At 36.4% G+C, this 20,252-nt stretch overlaps 1 protein-coding gene and 1 long non-coding RNA gene across 3 annotated transcripts in view; one reads left to right on the plus strand and one right to left on the minus strand.

Moving 5' to 3' along the window:
• The window catches only part of EYA3 (EYA transcriptional coactivator and phosphatase 3), an 89,272-nt gene that overhangs the window by 14,696 nt on the left and 54,324 nt on the right, over window positions 1-20,252 (minus strand). For both annotated transcript variants that reach the window (XM_033113237.1, XM_033113238.1), the window contains 6 exons: window positions 16,236-16,321; window positions 13,096-13,279; window positions 10,745-10,884; window positions 5,915-5,998; window positions 4,547-4,636; window positions 2,247-2,305 (listed from right to left, as the gene is read on the minus strand). In XM_033113237.1, the coding sequence (XP_032969128.1) occupies window positions 2,247-2,305; window positions 4,547-4,636; window positions 5,915-5,998; window positions 10,745-10,884; window positions 13,096-13,279; window positions 16,236-16,321 (643 nt within the window). The remainder of the gene's footprint in view (window positions 1-2,246; window positions 2,306-4,546; window positions 4,637-5,914; window positions 5,999-10,744; window positions 10,885-13,095; window positions 13,280-16,235; window positions 16,322-20,252) is intronic.
• LOC117026487 (uncharacterized) lies at window positions 3-19,513 on the plus strand. The gene is made up of 3 exons (XR_004423784.1): window positions 3-100; window positions 2,190-2,340; window positions 19,467-19,513. It is a non-coding gene; the product is annotated as an uncharacterized LOC117026487 (long non-coding RNA).

The following is a 20,252-nucleotide window of genomic DNA, read 5'->3' on the forward strand; positions in this document are numbered from 1 at the left end:
CAGAGAGAGGATAATGAAAATTAAAACCTCTACCGCAAGGAGTTTTTGGATGAATGCCATCTGGGACTCTCTGTCCTATTCCTGACATCTGACATTAAAGGTAATGGCTTCAATGATCTTTTCCCTTCATCTTTGTATGTCAGTTTCTCACCAATCTTCTATCTCACCCCATTACTTCTATAAAAGAAAGGATGGAGAGGAGGGAAAGAGAGGCAGGTACAATTCAAGCACCAGCAGCTCCTAGAGGCTGGCTTGGGATAGAGCATCATTTCATTAATGATGGAATAGCTTACAGTGAAAAAAACCCAGAATATACTTTTTTGGGCACACAAACACACATACACACACAATGACTGCAACTATGTAAAAAAAAAAGGAAGGAAATAACCCAAAATACTAATAAAAGTAAGGTAATGGGCATGTTCTTCTTCAGTGATTTGTTGGCTAGTTTATTAAGTTCGTGGGTCACTGTGGTGGCCTTAAAATATGTCCACAAATTCTTTAATATTCCTCTCTTCTAATTCTGCTCCCTTTGGGTATGGACTGTATTTGAAAGTAAATAGAACGTAGTGGAAGCGATGGTGTGAGAATCAGAGACTAGGCTTCTCCTGCTCCCTCTTGGAGCACTTGCTCTGAAAGAAGCCAGCTGTCACATAACACTCAGAGGCACACATAATGCGAACTGAGGCCTCCTGTTGTCAGCCACATGTGAGAGAGGTGAGAAGCAGGTCCTCCAGCTCCAATCATGCCCTCAGATGATTTTAGCTTCAGCCAACATCGTGATTTTAATCTCAAGAGACACTGATTCAGAACTAACTACCTAGTTAAATCACTTTCAAGTTTCTGACTCCCAGAAACTATAAGATGATAAATGTTTATTGTTTTGAGCTACTAAGTTTTGGGGTAATTTGTTATACAGCAATAGATAACCAATACAGCCATACTTTGGAGATATTGTGGTTTTAGTTCCAGACCACTGCAATAAAGTGAATGTTGCAATAAAATGAGTCGTGATCAATGTGTAAAAACACTTCTAAGAAGCACAGTAAAGTGAAGTGCAATAAAATGAGGTATGCCTGTATAGTTACTTTCCTAAGTAAAGATTTAAAAATGACTAACAGAACTAGAGACAACTAAGTTCAATCAAAAGTCAAAATAGAGTTCAATAAGTGTGAGATTCTATATTTAAGAAAATAAATGTCAAAACATTAGGTAGATAATTATTGGTTAGCCACACAAGTAAGAGAGAAAAAAAAACAATAAAAAACTAGGGTTCTGAGTGAATCATAAACTGCTTTAGACCAGGCCTTTTCCTTAAAAAACCAGGCCTTTTACTTAAAACACCAGCAAACTCGCATAAGAATGAAAGGTGCTTTCCATGGCTGTGCACCACTGGACCCTATGCCTGAGGCAACACCTTTCAATACTTGTCAGCACTACAGGATTAGGTCCTTACTAAGTGATATGTTGAGTTCTCCTCTAGATTTGAGAGTTCATGGACGGACCAATTTTAGGGTAGACACAGGGAAGAACTTTTTGCCTATTAAAAGGGATGAACATCAAAACAAATTAACACGAAAAGATACGTGCCAGTCTTTTTTCTAAAAGGCTTTAAATATAAGCTAGATAAATTTTTGGATTGTTCTTAGCTAAGATTACTGAGTTGGAAGACAGTAGAGTAGCCAAGAGACAAATGAGGACACTGAGCAAGTATGTTGCCACTGAGACCTCCTTTGGCATTCACTGTTATATAATGTTTAGGACTGTCTTCCATAGGGCTATTCCTGACAGCATCAGACCCCCTTGATTAATTTCCTTGGTGAAATTCCTGGTGCTTATTTGTATCTAAAACTAAACAGTCTGTAAGCACACTCCTCCTGACTGAAAATCTAGCCGAACAGAAACTAGTGTATTCCTTACTTTGGAAGGCTTTTTTCCTTATCCCATCATTGCTACCGGTTCTTCAAGGTCATACTCAAATTCTATTGCATTGAGAAGGCCGCTCCAATGTAGCAACCATCTGCTCCCCAAATCCACAAAATTGCTTTCTTTTCTGTGCTCCATCACATTTTCTATTGTCACCTTCTTATACCGCATGTCATCGTTAACTATGTTTGTTTCTGTGTCCTCTAACAGATTGTGAGCTCTTTTAAGGCTGTCTTTTTCATCTTTGTTTTCCTCTAACCTAGACAGTGTCTTGTGCAGAACAGGTGCACGGATGTTTAAGACATCATTGTTTTTATCACCTCAAGTCTTGGCCATTGTCATCAGAAGCCACATCTTCCACATGCACCTGGTCACACTCCTGTTAAAAGACAAAACCACGCACTATTCAATCCAGTGAGTAAAAGTACTATTACCACCATGATATGTGGCACAAATATCACAAACAGTGGGATGATGAAATACCTTATGGTCTGTCTCTCTTATGTGAGGAGGGTCGCTCTCACCCTCTTTGCTGTCCAACTTCTTTTATGACCTAAGTCACGTCCCATGGTCTTCATGAAATCTTCCTTATTATCCCAACCCTCAGTTATGCTCTTATCTCAACAGTTCATTTTTCTAATAGCTCATGGGTATAAGCACAGGCTCCTTATAGTGCTGGGTATGTCTATATTCTCCATTAGACTGAAAGTTCCATTTACCTGTAGGCTTCTTATGGCATGACCCATATCTTACATCTCCTTTGTACCCCTCTAGTCTAGTCCAGTACCCTGATGCAGCATGTACCAATACATTTTTGCAGATGAAACAGATGCTGGTAGAGTGTGGTATCAAAATTGAGAATGAAACAGAAATTTACACCATGTTTCCCTGAAAAATAAGACCGGGTCTTATATTAATTCTTGCTCCAAAAGACACATTAGGGCTTATGTTCAGGGGATGTCATCCTGAAAAATCATGCTAGGGCTTATTTTCCGGTGAGGTCTTATTTTTGGGGAAACACGATAAATTCAAACTTGGTACTCAGAAGAGGTCATCTAAGTCAATCTCCTCATGTTCTAAAAGTGAGATGAAAAGATTTACCCAAGGTCATACAATTAGTGAGTGGTAGAAAGAAACTAGAAAGAGCCTGGGTCTTCTAATTCAAATCCAAGGTTCTTTCCACCAAGCTCATGCTGCTACTGATACAAAATGCCACCCACTGCCTAACTGTAACAGATTGACTCCTCTGACACCACAGAGGGCAGTGGTGTAATGTCCACCTGCATCAGAATCCTCTGGGGAAGTTTTTTAAAAATGCATATTCTTGGGTCCACCCCAGACCTATTTGAACAGAATTTCTGGGAATGAAGTCCTAGAATCTTCATTTTTAACAAGGTCCCCAGGTGATTCTTATGCCCCCTAAAGTTGAGAACCACTGACCTGGGGGGCAGGAACACATTCAGGTCAAATTCTTCACAGAACTTTCAGTCCTGAGTGAGGACTATGTCTAGAAAATCATTACAAATACAATTTGGCAATAATTATTGGCACATAGTAGGTTTTCAATAAATGTTTGCTGAATAAAAACTTTGATGTCCTAACTTATCAACGTGTGAAGTTGAGGAAAAAAATAAAGCACTGTGGAGCTTACATAAAGGTATTGGAATTTAAAGCCCTATTAATTTGTTGGAGAATGGTCTGTTGAGTAGAACTAGATTGTATTTTAAAAGGAGTAGGATTACTTTATGTTATAAAATGCTATTTTATTTTACTTTAAAATTTTCACTATTTCAAAAACTAGGTAAGATATGTGGTACATGGTTCAAAATTCAAAAGGACATGAAGTGACAAATCTGCTCCTTCCCGAACCTGTGTCCTGGCAACGCATTCCCCTCCCCAGAAACAGTTATTAGTTTCTTGTGTAGGATAACTGCGTAACTGGGGCCCAGCATGGGGAGATAACATGCTTAACTTGGGACTCATACTCTGGCTTTCGGACTCCCAGTTCTGTGTTCTCTCCACTACACCATATTCACCTCAAAGGTGAACTCAAATGTCAAAGCCAAAAAAATTCACCAAGAAGCTCTCAGTCTTTCCTGGTTTTCTTTCTACTTAAGTATAAAATGATTCTGGATATCAAGGCTAACCTATACATGGAAAGTAAGCATGCATAAAATACAATGAGTTAAAGCAGCCATTTATAGATCTGACAAATCAAGAGATTATCTTTTAAGAAGGTAAAATTGAACAGTCAAGTGTAATTAAGAGTACAAATAATCAAACCCACCTCATACATACATTTTTAGTATATATGAATAAATTGGAATGTTGGTTTAGGCATCTGTGTTTTGCCTAACGGGTTGGCATTTCCCCTAGAGCTAGATCACTTCCATAACAAAAATCAAATTTTTGAGACAATAAAAATGAGGGCCAGACCAAGGCTGTGGTGATCTAACTAAGGAACTATTCCTACAAGACTTGTAGGTTCAAGTGGCCAGCTGGCCTCTCCATGCCCACCCAGTCTAACCACACTGCCTCTAAATACAATAAGCACAAGCTTGATATATAGTCATTGAGCAAAATGTTTCACTGAAGCACAGAAACAATTTAAGATGCTTACCTCTAAGTCATTGAAAAATAGATGTGTATCAGCCACTTCAAAAATCATTTCTTCCATTGTTAAACCTGAGCCAATCACTACTGTTGGGTCCTGAAAACAGTAAGAGAAAAATTTGCTTGACTTGGAACTCACAGCACTGGTTCTGATCTTTAAATATTTCAACATTATTTTGGGTCATGGCCAAAACACCACAGACCCACACAAGTGCTTCTAACTATTACTGATGCAATTTCACAACTATAAGAATGTGGGATTGTGAAAAGTTAAAAATTTCAGGACTTTAGTTTCTACAAAACTAAACCCACTTAAAAGAAAACTTAGAAAACCCACTTATTTTTTTTGGGAAATACCCTGTTTCAGGAGAATTTCTATTGCTAAAAGATTGCCATTGTAACTCTCATTATCTTTTCTTCATGTGTGTACCTGTGCACATGTACACCTACACACACACACACACACACACGATAACATCAGAAGTCAGTTATCTGACCATCTCAACAACTAGGAAATAAGTAAACAAAGGCTGAAGAGTCAAAATATTTGCAGGAAAAACAATGCACTTAGTTTTTTTATTTTTTCCAATGCATTTAGCTTTAAAATGAATAACGAAGGAGGTCTTCATTTAGAGGTTGTATGCTCTTATTTATATATTTTATAAAGAGCCTAGCTATATAGCGTATGAGCTTGCCAGTGTATATACTAAAAGCCTGTGGAAAATACTTCTAACAGAAATATTAGAGACAATAAGAAACAACTGGTAGTAAGACAGCAAAGGAAGTCGATATTTTCATAAAATTTATTAATAGAAACTGGAAAATAAGAGCCTGGAGGTAATTTAGTATAGAAATATATAGGCAATAGCTCAAAAACAGTTCATCCCACTATTAAAATTAATGTTGATATTGATGACTAAACACGTTAACTTCTGCTTGGTATATTTAGTTTAAGAAGGTATGTAATCTATTTTAGAAATATATTTTATCTATATTTTTAATTTACATATGTGGCATATGATCAGCTAGATGAAATGCTCATTTTAGGCTGTTAAAAGTGACTTAAGGGGTAATAGATCAGACTTTGGAATATAAAATCTTGAGACTCCACTCTGTTTTGAGCATCATTTCCATACTTTGTCTATACAAAACACCACTCTCAAACAACTTCGGCTTTTAGCTCTCCTCCTAGGTCTAGTCTCTAGCTTTATCCCTGACCATGTGGCCTGCCTGGTACAAGCCATCAGGTAAAGTTTAAGATGGAAAGTGAAAGGTCAACAGGGTAAGACAGAGGTAGCAGCAAAAGTGATCTGGGATACCTGCCCATATAGCAGGAGAGGGACAGTTGTAACAAAGGAAGAAAGACTCAAATTACCTTTCCATACTTCTGGGCATAGGATCCAGTAAGAAGGGAGTGGAAGATGATGATGGTTTCATCCAAGTCCCACAGAAATACCCGCTGAGGAAGGAAAATACAAAAAGTAATGAGTGAACATCTTTTCCAGTCTACAATGGAAGGAAACAAGAAATCAGTAACAGAAGGAAAACTGGAAAAATTCACAAACGTGAAAATTAAGCAACACAATCTTTAACCAAAGCTCAAAGGGGAAATCACAAATGAAATTAGAAAATACCTTGAGATGAATGAAAATAAAAACACAACAAAATGTATGGCATGCAGCAAAAACAGTGCTAAGAGGGAAATTCATAGCTGTAAGTATATATCTTAAAAAAAGGAAGTAAGATCTCAATCAATAACCTAACTGTACAATTTAAGAAACTAGAAAAGGCCAGCAGGAAGGAAATAATACAAGTTAGAATGGAGATAAAGCAGAAAGTAGAAAAATAATAGAGAAAAGTCAATAAAACTAAAAGTTGGTTCTTTGAAAAGGTCTATCAAATTGACAATTTTTAGCCAGATTGACTAAGAAAAAAGAGAAGATTCAAATTATTAAAATCAGAAATAAACATTATTACTAATTTTACAGAAATAAAAAGGAATATAAGAGAATACTACGCACAGTTGTACACCAACAAATAACCTAGATGAAATGGACAAATTCCTCGAAATACACAAAATGTCAAAACTGACTCAAGAAGAAATAGAAATTCTGAATAGACCTTTAACTGGTAAGGTAGTTGGATTGTTAATCAAAAACATCCCAAAAAGAAAAGCCCACGACCAGAAGTCTTCACTGGTAAATTCTACCAAACATTTAAAGAAGAATTAACCAATCCTTCCTAAGCTCTTCCAAAAAGTTGAAGAGGAGGGAAGAACACTTCCTAACTCAGTCTATGAAGCCAGCACTACCCTGATACCAAAGTCAGATAAAGACACTACAAGAAAAGAAAACTGCAGACCAACATACTTATGAACACTGATGCAAAAATCCTCAACAAAATACTAGCAAACAAAATTCAGCAGCACATTAAAAGAATTATACATCATGACCAAGTGGGATTTGTTTTCAGAATGCAAGGATGGATCAACATACAAAAATAAATCAATGTAATAAAGTGCAGTAATAAAATAGAGGGAAAAAACCCACATGGTCATCTCAATTGATGTAGAAAAAGCACCTGACAAAATTCAACACACTTTCATGATAAAAACACTCAATAAACTAGAAATAGAAAGAACTTTCTCAACATTAACTAAAGGCCACACATGAAAAAACCCACAGCTAACATCGTATTTAACGGTGAAAGACTGAAAGTTTTACCCCTGAGATCAGGGCTACAATGCCCATTTTCACCACTTCTATTCAACACGGTACTGGAAATTCTAGCCAGAATAATTTGGCAAGAAAAGGGAAAAAAGGTACCCAAATTGGAAAGGAAGAAGTAAAATCATCTGTTTGCAGATGACATGGTCTTATACATAAAAAATACTAAAGAACCCACAAAAAAGTTGTTAGAGCTAATAAATGAATTCAGAAATCAGTTGTATTTCTATACACTTGCAATAAACAATCCTAACAGGAATTTGAAAAACAGTTTTATTTACAATAGCATCAAAAGTAATAAAATACTTACTGATGATAAATCTAACTGAGGAGGTGAAAGACTTGTACACTGAAAACTATAAAACACTGCTGATGGTAATGAAAGAAGACTGACCTAAACAAATGGAACATCCCATGTTCATGGAGAGAAGACTTAGCATTAAGATGACAATACTACCCAAAGGAATCTATTAGGTTGGTGCAAAAGTAATTGCAGTTTAAAAGGTTAAAAACTATTGTAAAAACTGCAATTACTTTTGCACCAACCTAATACAAAATCTAAGCAACCCCTATCAAAATTACAACAGTGTGTTTTAAAGAAATAGCAAAACGCATCCTAAAATTCAAATGGAACCTCAAGGGTTCCCAAATAGCCAAAATGATCTCGAAAAGGAACAAACTTGGAAGACTCACACTTCCTGATTTCAAAACTTACTACAAAGCTACAGTAATCGAAACAATGTGGTACTACCCTGTTTTCCCGAAAATAAGACCTAGCCGGACAATCAGCTCTAATGCTTCTTTTGGAGCAAAAATTAATATAAGACCTGGTATCATATCATACCATATTATATCATATCATATCATATCAGACCTGGTCTTATATTATAGTAAAATAAGACTGCGTCTTATACTAATTTTTGCTCCAAAAGACGCTTTACAGCTGATTGTTCGGCTAGGTCTTATTTTCGGGAAACATGGTAGCATAAGGATAGACACATAAGCCAATGACATAGAAGAGAGAGCCCAGAAATTAACCCTGCCATATCTGCTCAATCAATTTTTTTGACAAGGGTACCAAGACCATTCTCTGGGTAAAGGAAATTCTTTCCAACAACAGGTGTTGGGAAAATTAGATATCCATGTGCAAAAGAGTAAAATTAGAGCCTTCCTTTACAGCATACACAATTAACTCAATACAGATCAAAGACCTAAATTTAAGAGCTAAAACAATAAAACTCTTAACAGAAAACATAGGTGAATATATTAAGAATCTTGTATTCTTAGTTATAATAAGCAGAAGCAATAAAAGAAAAATAGAACTTAATCAAAATTTAAAACTTTTGTGCATCAAAGGATATCATCAAGACAGTGAAAAGACAACCCACAGAATGGGAGAAAATATTTGCATATCATATATCTGTTTAAAGATTAGTATCTAGAACATATAAAGAATTCCTAAAACTCAACAACAACAAAAATCCAATTAAAAAATGGGCAATGGATTTGAACAGAAATTTCTCCAAAGAAAATATACAAATGGCTGATAAACACATGAAAAGATATTCAACATTATTAGTCATTAAGGAAATGCAAATCAAAACCACAATGAGATACCACTTCACCTTCATCAGGAAGGCTATTATCAAAAATATGGGAAATAAGTGTTGATGAGGATGTGGAGAAATTGGAACCCTCATGCATTGCTGGTGGGAATGTAAAATGGTGTGGCCATTATGGAAACATTTTGGTGGTTCCTCAAAAAGTTAAACATAGTATTACCATATGATCCAGCAAATCTACTCCTACGATTACACCCAAAATAAGTGAATAGAGGGACTCAAAGAGATAACCTGTATAGCAGTGTTCATAGCAGAATTATTCACAATATCTCAAAGGTGAAAAAACCCCAAGTGTCCATCAACAGATGGAAAAACAAAATGTGGTATATTACATACAACAGAATATTCTTCAGCCATAAAAAGGAATGAAGTTCTGATGCATGCTACAACATGATGAACTTTGAAAACATTATGCTAAGTGAAATAAGCCTGACACAAAAGGATATATATTGTATGAGTCCATTTTTATGAGATATCTAGAATATGCAAATTCAAAGGACAGAAAGTAGAATAAAGGTTACTAGGGGCTAGTGCGAGGACAGAATGGAGTTATTGTTTAATGGGTAGAGTTTTTGTTTAGGATCATGAAAAAGTTCTGGAAGTAGACAGTGGTAACAATTAAACAACACTGTAAATATATTTCATGCCACTGAATTACACACTTCAAGATGGTAAATATTATGTTACCACAATTTAAAAAAATGAGTGAGGTCTCAGTTTTCCCATGAAATATATCAGAACTTTATATTTCCCTTCCCTCTCCCCTTCCCTTTCTCTTTCCCCAAGAACAAAGGGAAAGAGAGACTCCAAATACAGCCTCAAATTACCTATGTCTTAAGAACACACCTATCAGTGGCCTCATTTTTAAATATAGCTTTTCCCCCTTATTAAATGATTATATTATAGAAAAATTGAAAAAAAGAAAAAAGGATTAATATCAAAACTTCACTATTATTAGTATTTTGTATAACTATCTAGTCTTTTTAATAAGAAGCCAAATGTTTGTCCACAGTAAATTCCTAAAATGCTTAACCACAGAAGTGAATGGAAATCTCAATAAGTTATCAGATCTGGTTCCATGTTTCACAGAAACTTGGGCTAAAGCACTCTAGTCCTCTCATTTTACTTTGAGATTTTTAAATGGAGAACAGTATGACATTACTTGTGACACTCTCTCCTTTCTAAATATGACATATTGTTCTTTCTGTTCTCCTCTGGAATACAGAGAACAGTTTGTTCTTTCCCTTAAAAAGTTTTTTAGAAAAGCTTTTTTGATGCTTTTGGTAAAAGCATCTGAAATGATATGGTAAGTTATGGGCATATAGAAAAGTGTTTTGCATTTCTCTTTTCACTTGGCCAGTTCAGTTTTTTCTTTTCTTTTTTAAAAAGATTTTATTGGGGAAGGGAACAGGACTTTATTGGAGAACAGTGTGTACTTCCAGGACTTTTTCCAAGTCAAGTTGTTGTCCTTTCAATCTTGGTTGTGGAGGGTGCAGCTCAGCTCCAGGTCCAGTTGTTGTTGTTAGTTGCAGGGGGTGTAGCCCACCATCCCTTGTGGGAGTTGAAGAATCGAACCGGCAACCTTGTGGTTAAGAGCCTGCGCTCCAACCAACTGAGCCATCTGGGAGCTCAGCAGCAGCTTGGCTCATGTGGCCAGTTCAGTTCCTATTGCTCAGGAATTAAAGGGCACACAACATAAAACCACAAACACATTAAAAGAGGTTCAACATTAGTCATTAAGGAAATGCAAATCACAGTACCATATTATCCCATGAATTTCAGATATAAGTTTGATAAACTTAAGAAATGAGAAAAACAAAACCAAAGTAGGTAACTCAAATGAGTTTCTTCCCATACTTCCAATTCACTGTCCTGGGAAGAGCTGGCATCAGCTTTCCTTTTGCCCCGGTTCTTGCCAGTCATGTTTTTCCTGGACTGGTCATCCGCATCTTTACTTGGTGTAGTCTGGGACAAAGATGGACTTGTAGAAGGGTCTCCTGGAAAGTAAAAGCAAGACATTTATTGCCCGTAGTCACAGGCTGTATGAACCAGAGCAGGAAGGTCAGCAGGTTCTCTGCCCTTAAGAATCACATTGCATGACAAACAAATGAAGAAACAAAAACTCATAGGCCTAGACAATAGTCTAGTGGTTGCCAGAGGGTAAAGGGGAGAGGGAAGGTTCTAGAAGAGTGTAAACAGGGTGAAATATATGGTGATGGAAAGAGAACTGACTCTGGGTGGTGAACACATAATGTGAGATATAGATGATGTATTACAGAATTGTACAGCTGAAATCTATGTAACTTTACTAACAATTGTCACTCCAATAAACTTTAATTTAAAAAAAATCATATTGCAGGGATAAAGAATGGAAAACCAAACTTTATCTAAACAACTTGGGAATGTAGACCTAGGCACTGAGCATTAACAGGTCCTAACATCACAAAGAGTTAGAATTTATATACCTGCCTCCCCACGAATGAGCACATAAGTTGTTTTGCACCACCCCTCCCCCCCAAAAAAAAAGAACCGAACCTGAATCTGATCAAGTTTCTAGATCAAAGTTTCTCAACTTGGCACAATTGACATTTTGGACCAGATAATTTTTATTGTGTGGGGCTATCCTGCACATTGTAGGATACTGGTTAGGCAACATCCTTGGCTTCTACCCACTAGATGCCAGTAGCAACCCCACCCAGTGTGACAACCAAAAATGTTTCCATACATTGCCAAATGTCTAAGGGTGTGTGTGTATGTATGTGCGAGCACACGTGTGCGTACAGTGCAAAATCACCTCTAGTTGAAAAAGATTGCTCTAGATCCACTTACCAATTTACAATAACATACAGAAGACAGAAGAACATGTTACACTATTCTGTAAGAATGTAATCAGCAAAATTCAGACTGGGAAATGGTACGGAATAAACAATCTGGTTTCTTCAACAAGGGGAAATTTAAAAAAGAGATGGGGCGATTTATAGGTTAAAAGAGACACAAAGTACATATCTACCAATCACAATATACGGAGCTTACATGGATCCTAATTTAAACAAAATGTAAAAAGAAAAACAAAACTAATATTTATGAGAAAATTGGAAATATGAACACCCTTTGGCATTTTATGATAGATACTAAAGAATTATTGTTGGATTATTTTAGATGCATTGCGGGTTATATTAACGGGTATTTATCTTTTAAAGATATGATGCCTGGAATTTGGGAAGGAAATTGGATGAAGTATAGCTGAAATAATATTGCCTATGAGTTGTTAACTGTTGAAAATGGATGATGGAATTATAAGGGTTCATTATACTATTCTGACAACTTCTGTCTATGTTTGAAATTTTCCATTATTTTAAGTTAAAATTGTTATGAAGAACAAAGATATTTAGAAAAATGAATTCAAAACTAAGGCATCAGTACATGTAATTATTTCAAAGTTATGTAAGTTTGAAGCAGTGACCATCTGTATGTCCATTTACTCAGAAGACTGGTAAAGACAAGATGCACAGAAAACTGCTTTAGTTGATAAAAAGCAGTTTTTAAAAATGCATCAGTACTAATAACAATAAACAGTCCTTCTTCAAGTTACATGTAATGACAGCAAACCACCAAATTCTCATTAAAAATAGAAATAAATAAAAAGTATGTGCATATGTTTATTGAATGTGTGTATAAAACCTTTATGTCGGGGTTTTTTATTTTTAATTTTGACATAATTCATTGATACATTTCAAAGCTAAATATACAGATTTAAATTTGTAGGTTAAATTTTATGTATTTCTTTGGGGGAAAAGGGCTATAGCTTTCCTCAAAATCTTAAAGGGATCCATGACACAGAAAAAGTTAAGAACTACTGCTCTGAGGCTAAGTACGTAATATGCACAGACTAAAGCCGAGTCCTCCAACTTTTATAAAATGTGCCATGATTCTGAAGTTCCCTGTGACAATCATGTGAAAGGTATAAGGAGGGCGGAGTGGGAGTCATACATAGTCTTTTCATTCTTGGAACTTTTCTGTTCACAGCATCAGGTATTACATTCCGCCTGTCAATGACACATTGTTGTCCAGTTCCAATGTTTAAATTCTTCTGAGAGGGAAAGCCAGTAGCCTGGTAACAGTGACTTAGACCAGAAGAAAATAATCTTCACCATCACCTGTTGGATGAAGTGCCGTCAAGCCAAAGTTTTTAGAGCTGTGATGCTTACCAGAGGAAAGTCTCTGTGCTGCAGGTGTAGGTACCATGACACTAGGCTTCTCTGTTTGGTATGTGGTTGCTGCTAACGTGGTACTCTCAGCATCACTGTTAGTTTGGCCTGTGACTCCAAAGCTGGAGCTGGGGTAGCAGGCCTGGTAATGACTCTGACCAAGGATAGTATAGGTGGGATAGTCCTGTGGGCCAAGGGGAGTAAGGGAGGAAAACGAGACTCTTAGAAGAAGCATAACATTAATTTCAACACAAGAGAGTTTCAGGTCCCTCTTATTTATAATTATTTTTCTAAAATATTAATTTGACTTCTCATTTACCTATCTATATCTTCTACCTAAACAAATAATGTTCAAAATACATTCTGTTGGAAAACTAAGAGTCAAGAGGATATGCCTCAGGGGCTGTCTTTGGGCTGAGGGGAAGGCTGAGAGGGAAGGGTCCCAGGCACTCTATACACAGTGTCCCTTTTTCTACTATAGCAGCTCTTTTTTTATTTTTCTATTTATTTACTGAATTTCTGGATAAATCTCTACATGGAATTCCTGTACGAAAGATTCTAATCTTTAAGAAGTTTATAAACCACTGCACTAGATGGTAGTGCTTCTAAGAACATAAGAGCTTAAACAAAAAAAGTCACATATCCTACATTAAAGTTTCCAGTTTAGGGGCGGACGGATGGCTCAGTTGATTAGAGCATGAGCTCTGGGCAACGGGGCTGCTGGTTCGATTCCCCCATGGGCCAGCGAGCTGTGCCTTCCACAACTAGAATGAAGTCAATGAGCTGCCGCTCAGTTCCCAGGTGGCCAGATGGCTCAGTTGGTTGGAGCGAGGGCTCTCAACCACAAGGTTGCCAGTTCGACTCCTCGACTCCTGCAAGGGATGGTGGGCTCCGCCCCCTGCAACTAACAACAGCAACTGGACCTGGAGTTGAGCTGCGCCCTCCACAACTAAGATTGAAAGGACAACAACTTGACTTGGAAAAGACCTGGAAGTACAAACTGTTCCCCAATAAAGTCTTGTTCTCCTTCCCCAATAAAATCTTTAAAAAATAAAAAAATAAAATAAAGTTTCCACTTTAAAAACTGAGTTATCTCTTTCTTTTTAAAATAATCAATTTTTCTTTAACAATGAAGTTTTTAAAAAATATTCTGAGGGAACTTTGGTGGTTTTAAAGGCACATACATGTCAAAACTTATCAAATTGTACCATTTAAATCTGTGCAGTTTACTGTATTTCAATTATACCTTAATAAAGCAGTAAAAAATGGGTATAATGCTCAGCTCATAAACACACCTTAAAAAGAACCCCACTGATACTGATGTGACAAGTAGGAAGGGGCTAACTGATCAGACCAATTATTTATAAAGCATACTGATCTATCATAAGCCAAATATAATTCACAGTGTGGTGAGTGTGTGGGTATAGATGGGAAAAGGGAACATTAAAGAAAAGAATGTCATACTAGCTGCACTCAAGAGAGTTAAAAATTTAGCAGGAGAGAAGAAAAAAAATTTTCTAACAAGTTGGCAATAAATTATATGTCAAATGAATGAAATACAGAGGATGACAACTATCATGAGAGATTGTGGTAGTCAGGGAGCTTTCTGAGGTAAATAGGCAGAGAGGATAAGAACATGAATAGGCTCTGAAAAGGTTCTATCAAGGGGCCAGAGATGTTGAGTCTGGTTGAAAGAAAGGATCTCTGTAGGCTTGAATAACTGGTTAAGGAATATGACTTGGATTCTTTAGGCAATTGGTATATAGCTTAAGGGGGGGGCAGGAAATGGGGACTATGAAATTCAAACCAACAAATAAAAATACAAAAAGATTAGAGCAAGTGAGTGACAGGATAAAAAGTGGCATTTGGAGAAAATCAGATAATGTTTTAGAAAATGGGTAGAGAAACAGCAAAAAATGGGAGATGAGATGAACAGTTAAACATAGTAAATCAGGATTAAAGAAGAAAAAAACCCAAAATGTGGGAAATGACAGTAAAAATGAAAAAGAAAGAATTCCAGAAATGGCTAGATTAGGGAGGGGTGAGGAAAAAACCCAAAGATAGCTGGTCTGATTTTAGGCCTAAGTTTATTTAAAAATGGCGTCATTGACAAGAATTGAGAAGTCATAGGAAAAAGTGGTTTTACTTTTGGAGGATAAGGAGACAGAAGAAAGGGTGAAATGAAAGGCTGGTTTTAGATATGGTAAACTTAAGGAAATAGGACATTACAGAGAAAATGTCCATCAATCAGCAGGAAGCCTATAGCTATCATAAGGTTAGGACTAGATCTTTATTTCAAAGGTTGCAAATGGATATTGTGAACATGGTTAAATATTCCTGGTGATGAAAAAACATGTGGAAAACCAAACAGAGGCCGTCCATGATAGAAGACAGGATCAAAAAGAAAAGCTAAGAAAGTAGGGGAGAGAGACATCTTCTGAAGAGTGCCAGGTACATAGTAGGAACTCGGTATTTGTGAATTAAAAGAATGAACAAATGCAAGAACAGTCAAACATAAAAAATGAACCAGGATAGTAGTATGTTAATTGTAGCCACACACACAAAAATCCATGGAGACAGTAGTTGATAATACTAATTGTGGCAGAGAAACAACAAATAAAACATAACAAAAACAAAAAAACCTTAAAACACTGAAAATGTTATCAGTGATCTAAGCATAAAGAGTTAACAGAACAGTGATCAAGACAAGATCACAAGGGAATGAGTGGCTAAATAAAAAAGTGGAAGCAATATTTATTCATTCTACAAATATTTATTATGTGCCTTTAATGTGAGTGCATTTTCCTGAACTGTAGGAATATATAAGTGAATGAAATAGAAAAATAAATCCCTATCCTCATGGAGCTTACTAGAAGGGCCAAGGTAGGAGGTAGAGACACACACAGTAGATAAAGGAGCAGATAGAACCGTATAACTGAGAGGCTTAGCAGAGAAATAAGAGAAACTGGATGGTAACCTGAGAAACTATCGAGGGTCGTGGTTCTCAGGGCATCCAAAGAAGGGTCTCTCCACAGCTCACACTGGTTGTTTCTTAGATTGGCAAACTGACCATGGAAAGAAGACAGAAGAGCTAGCTAGATGAACGATATCAAATAGGATGAACAAAAGTAGCACTGTACCTGGTTTGAGATGCTGGAAACTGCTGCTGCTGGAATATTGGCAACTGTAGAAGAAGTGGATATCAGGCTGGCATTTGTGCTTGAAGCTATAGGATTGAGAGTGTTAAGAGATATTAAAGCCATAATGTAAAAGGCTAGAAAAAATTAAAAATATATTGCATCCTAAGTAAATACATCTACAAGGATATAAAGAACATTAGCAAAAGAAACAAATACTTGTTTTGCTCTTTTGTATGCTACACCATCATTTAGACTTGATTCAATACAACAGTTCAAACATTTTCCAGTTTTGACTTGAGTCTTCAATATTCCTACTAAAGTCTTAGAAGGACACATATACAATGCTCTGGTTCATACTAATGATACCAATGAAATCAGAAAATAAACCAAATGACTGTAGTCCATCTTCTTGCGGCAGTTGAAAAATGACTCACCTGCAACGTGGCCTACTGACAATCAGTAGAAACAAGAGCTCTGGTAAATCCCCATGTAAATCCTACACTGTGATATTTATTGTCACTTGCCCCAAATTATGCCTTTCCTGATGCAACATAATTACTTTGAGAAAGAGAGCTGGTCCTCCAAATTCTAAAGTGCTTGGAGTTGCTTCTTGGGCACTACTCAAATAATGGATTATTAATGTAGATTAAAAAAAAACCCAACCATAATCTAGCATTTAATGATTTTACTAATGAGCCTGGAAAAACTCAGAAAATATTAAATATTATTCTGGCCAGGTGAAAATGTACTCTCTAAGCAATTAGGCTGTTTGATTTGGGTTAAGTTTTTCACACCCTTCTATCACAATTCCACCAAGGTTTTAATCAAATCCTCAGTGACTAGTATTTGCCACAGAGACTTTTTTCAGGTGGACAATTTATCTAAAATTGAAGTAATGGTCCTGAATTCCTCTCGCTCACGTATCATAAGCAGACTTAGACACGGTTCCCACTGCAGTCACAAACACTGTAAGGGTTCAGCATCAGGTAGACCTATCTGACTACTTAAGTCCATTAACAACAAAGTCCTCTAGATGGAAAGTTAATAGGAAAATCTCCACTAACAACAGGGCAGGTGAACAAAGCAGCAGAAACTTCAGAGTACTGGTCAAAATCAGAGGGATTTTAAAAATTCCTTTCCTCAAGGGTACTCTGCTTAGAAGCAAGTTTAGAAGAGATTAAAGCAAATTAGATATAAGGAACAGTTACTGCTGCAATGCCAGCTTTGAGATGAAAACATGGGGACAAAGTAGAGTTAAAGTAATGTGTCTACAGTCACAGAGCTAGTGGTAGAGTCAAGATGACAAATCTGGGCTCTGCCAATTCTTTATCAGTTGCAGATTTAAAAATAAAAGCAGCAGCAGTAAAATACGTAACAAAAGGTACAAATTTAGAGGATCAAATAAAACTCAAGTGGTAGCTTCTATTGTTATATATCTAAAGGCTATTAGCTCTCCAAATGCTAATGGCATAGCCAATTGTTTTTCATAGTCTCCACTCCTGTTCTGACAATGGAGCGTGAAATCATAGAAAGACAAAGTTTCTCTGAGAACCATGCCCCACTAGCGGTCCACGTAACATAGTCAATAGAGAGAGCTCGAAGGCTGTGGTCATAGAATTGAGAGGCACAGTTGAATTAGATGACATTGCCCCAAAGCTGGAGGCTTAACCTGAGAGTTAATGGCACATAAAAGTTGGTGCAAGATTTAGTTTCTACCCACTCCTTTAATTTTATATGTCTCGCCACCACCCTTGCTCACCCTGGCTTTTGAGTTACTCAAAACAAGAGAGGTTCTTTCTCACTGGAGGATTTTTGCAATATTGCTCTCTGCCTGGATTGTTCTCCCTGGCCTGTCCTTCTCATCCTCCTAGCGTGCTGGCTCCTCCTTCTCAGAGACAGTCTCTCTGACCCCTCTATTAAAACTAACTCCTTTCTTGTTTCCCAATCTAGCAATCTATTCCTTTTTCCTCTCAGAGCACTTTTCAATATCTATTTATTTATTTACTTGCTTGTTTTCTATCTCCTCCACTAGTCTGTAAGTTCCATCTTATTCTGGCCTATAGTAGGCGATGCTCAATAATGACTGGTGGGATTCAGTTACATCTTGTGTATATGTATAATTTGTAGAATTCATGTATAGCATGTCGAGGTCATTGAAAACAAGGAAAGGCTAAAAAAACTGCACAGTCAAGAGGAGCCTAAGGAGACATGACAATTAAGTGAAATGCGGTGTCCTAGATGGGATTCTGGAATAGAAAAAGAACATCAGGTAAAAACTAAGGAAATTTGAATAAACTATGGACTTAGTTAATAATAATGTACTAATATTGGTTCATTAATTGTAACAAATGTTCCATTTTAACGGAAGATGTTAATAATGGGAAACTGTGTGCAAGGTGGGGGATATATATATAACTATTATCTGCTCAATTTTTCTATACATCTAAAACTATTTTAGTATATGTGCTGCCGAAGCGAGCACTTCTAAAACTATTTTAAAAGATGAAGTCTATAAAAAAACAAATCTGGTTAACGAAAGACTATTGTGCATTACCAAAAACATTCATTAAAAGTCAAGACTGAGTTACAATTAATTTTGAAATTTCTGTAATTAATTTTGCCACTTGATTATTAATAATTTAAACCATCTCAACTGAAGAAAATAACCAGAGAATGGGTCACATACTTACAGACACTCTAGGAAAAGACTGATATAAAAAAGTCAGACCCACTTAATCAAAGGGTTTTTATGAGCACTGAGGTATAAATTAAAGGTTCTGATCAGGGTTGATTAAGACTGTGCAATTTGGTTTGTGAGATAATTTCCCTAACTTTCCCAAGGAAGATAGGCTGTTGTCATTTGAAGAATGCTTTGGGGTGGGCTGAGGGGGACATGGCTGTGTTGACCACTTAAAAAAAAAAACTGATACAATGCTCTTTGTTTTTATTGTTGAATGACTGGGTAGTTACATAGTGGGAAGGAAGAACAAGCCCTGGGCAGCGAATATTATTTGTCTGGGCTAAAGGAAATGAAAAGTGGGGTGGAGGAGAATCTTCAAAATGGAGAATCCAGGTGATTTAAAAATGCCAATAACACTCACATTTCATTTTAGCCATTGTTTCAACTTGTTTTCTACTAATTTTTTCTTCAGAATAAATGGCAAAATAATAATAATAATAATAATAATAATAATTCATCAATTTAATGAACTTTTTTTTTTTTTTTTTTAGCTCAAGTGGAGTGATGAAAATATCCATGAAAGAGCAGCCTAGGGGAGGTGTGGAAGCTCAAATGGGGCGTGGAGGGTGTTTAATAGGAGGGGCGGCTTGCTGAAAGGCGGGTGCAGTGATTTTTTTTTTAATTAAAGTTTATTGGGGTGACAACAGTTAGTAAAGTTACATAGGATTCAGGTGTATAATTCTGTAATACATCGTCTACATATCACATTGTGTGTTCACCACCCAGAGTCAGTTCTCTTTCCATCACCATATATTTGATCCCTTTTACCCTCATCTACCACCCCTTCTCCTTTACCCTCTGGTAACCACTAAACTAGTGTCTGTGTCTATGAATTTTTGTTTCTTTATTTGTCTTGTTCCTTTGTTGTTTTCAGTTTTATATCCCACATATCAGTGAAATCATATGGTTCTCTACTTTTGCTGTCTGACTTATTTCACTTAGCATAATAATGGCGAACTTCTTTAAAAAAATTTTGTTTTCAATTACAGTTGACATTCAGTTTGGTGAACTTCTGCCTTAATTTCTACTCTGTGCCAAAGTTCTAATGAACAACAAAATGGACTAATAGGTTAACCAGAAAAAGGGAAGAAAAATTAATTTATGTATTTGCCAGTCTAGGTTCTCAGATGTGGAACGATTGATATTTATACCATGACTTCAATATTGACAATCATAAATATTGTCAGACTGCTCTGGGGTCAGACTGCTCAGCTTACATCCTGACTTAATTATTTACTAACTCTGTGACCTTGAACAAGTCACTTTGCTTTTCTGTG

Source organism: Rhinolophus ferrumequinum, chromosome 9 (assembly GCF_004115265.2).
Source record: "Rhinolophus ferrumequinum isolate MPI-CBG mRhiFer1 chromosome 9, mRhiFer1_v1.p, whole genome shotgun sequence".
Lineage (NCBI taxonomy): Eukaryota > Metazoa > Chordata > Mammalia > Chiroptera > Rhinolophidae > Rhinolophus > Rhinolophus ferrumequinum.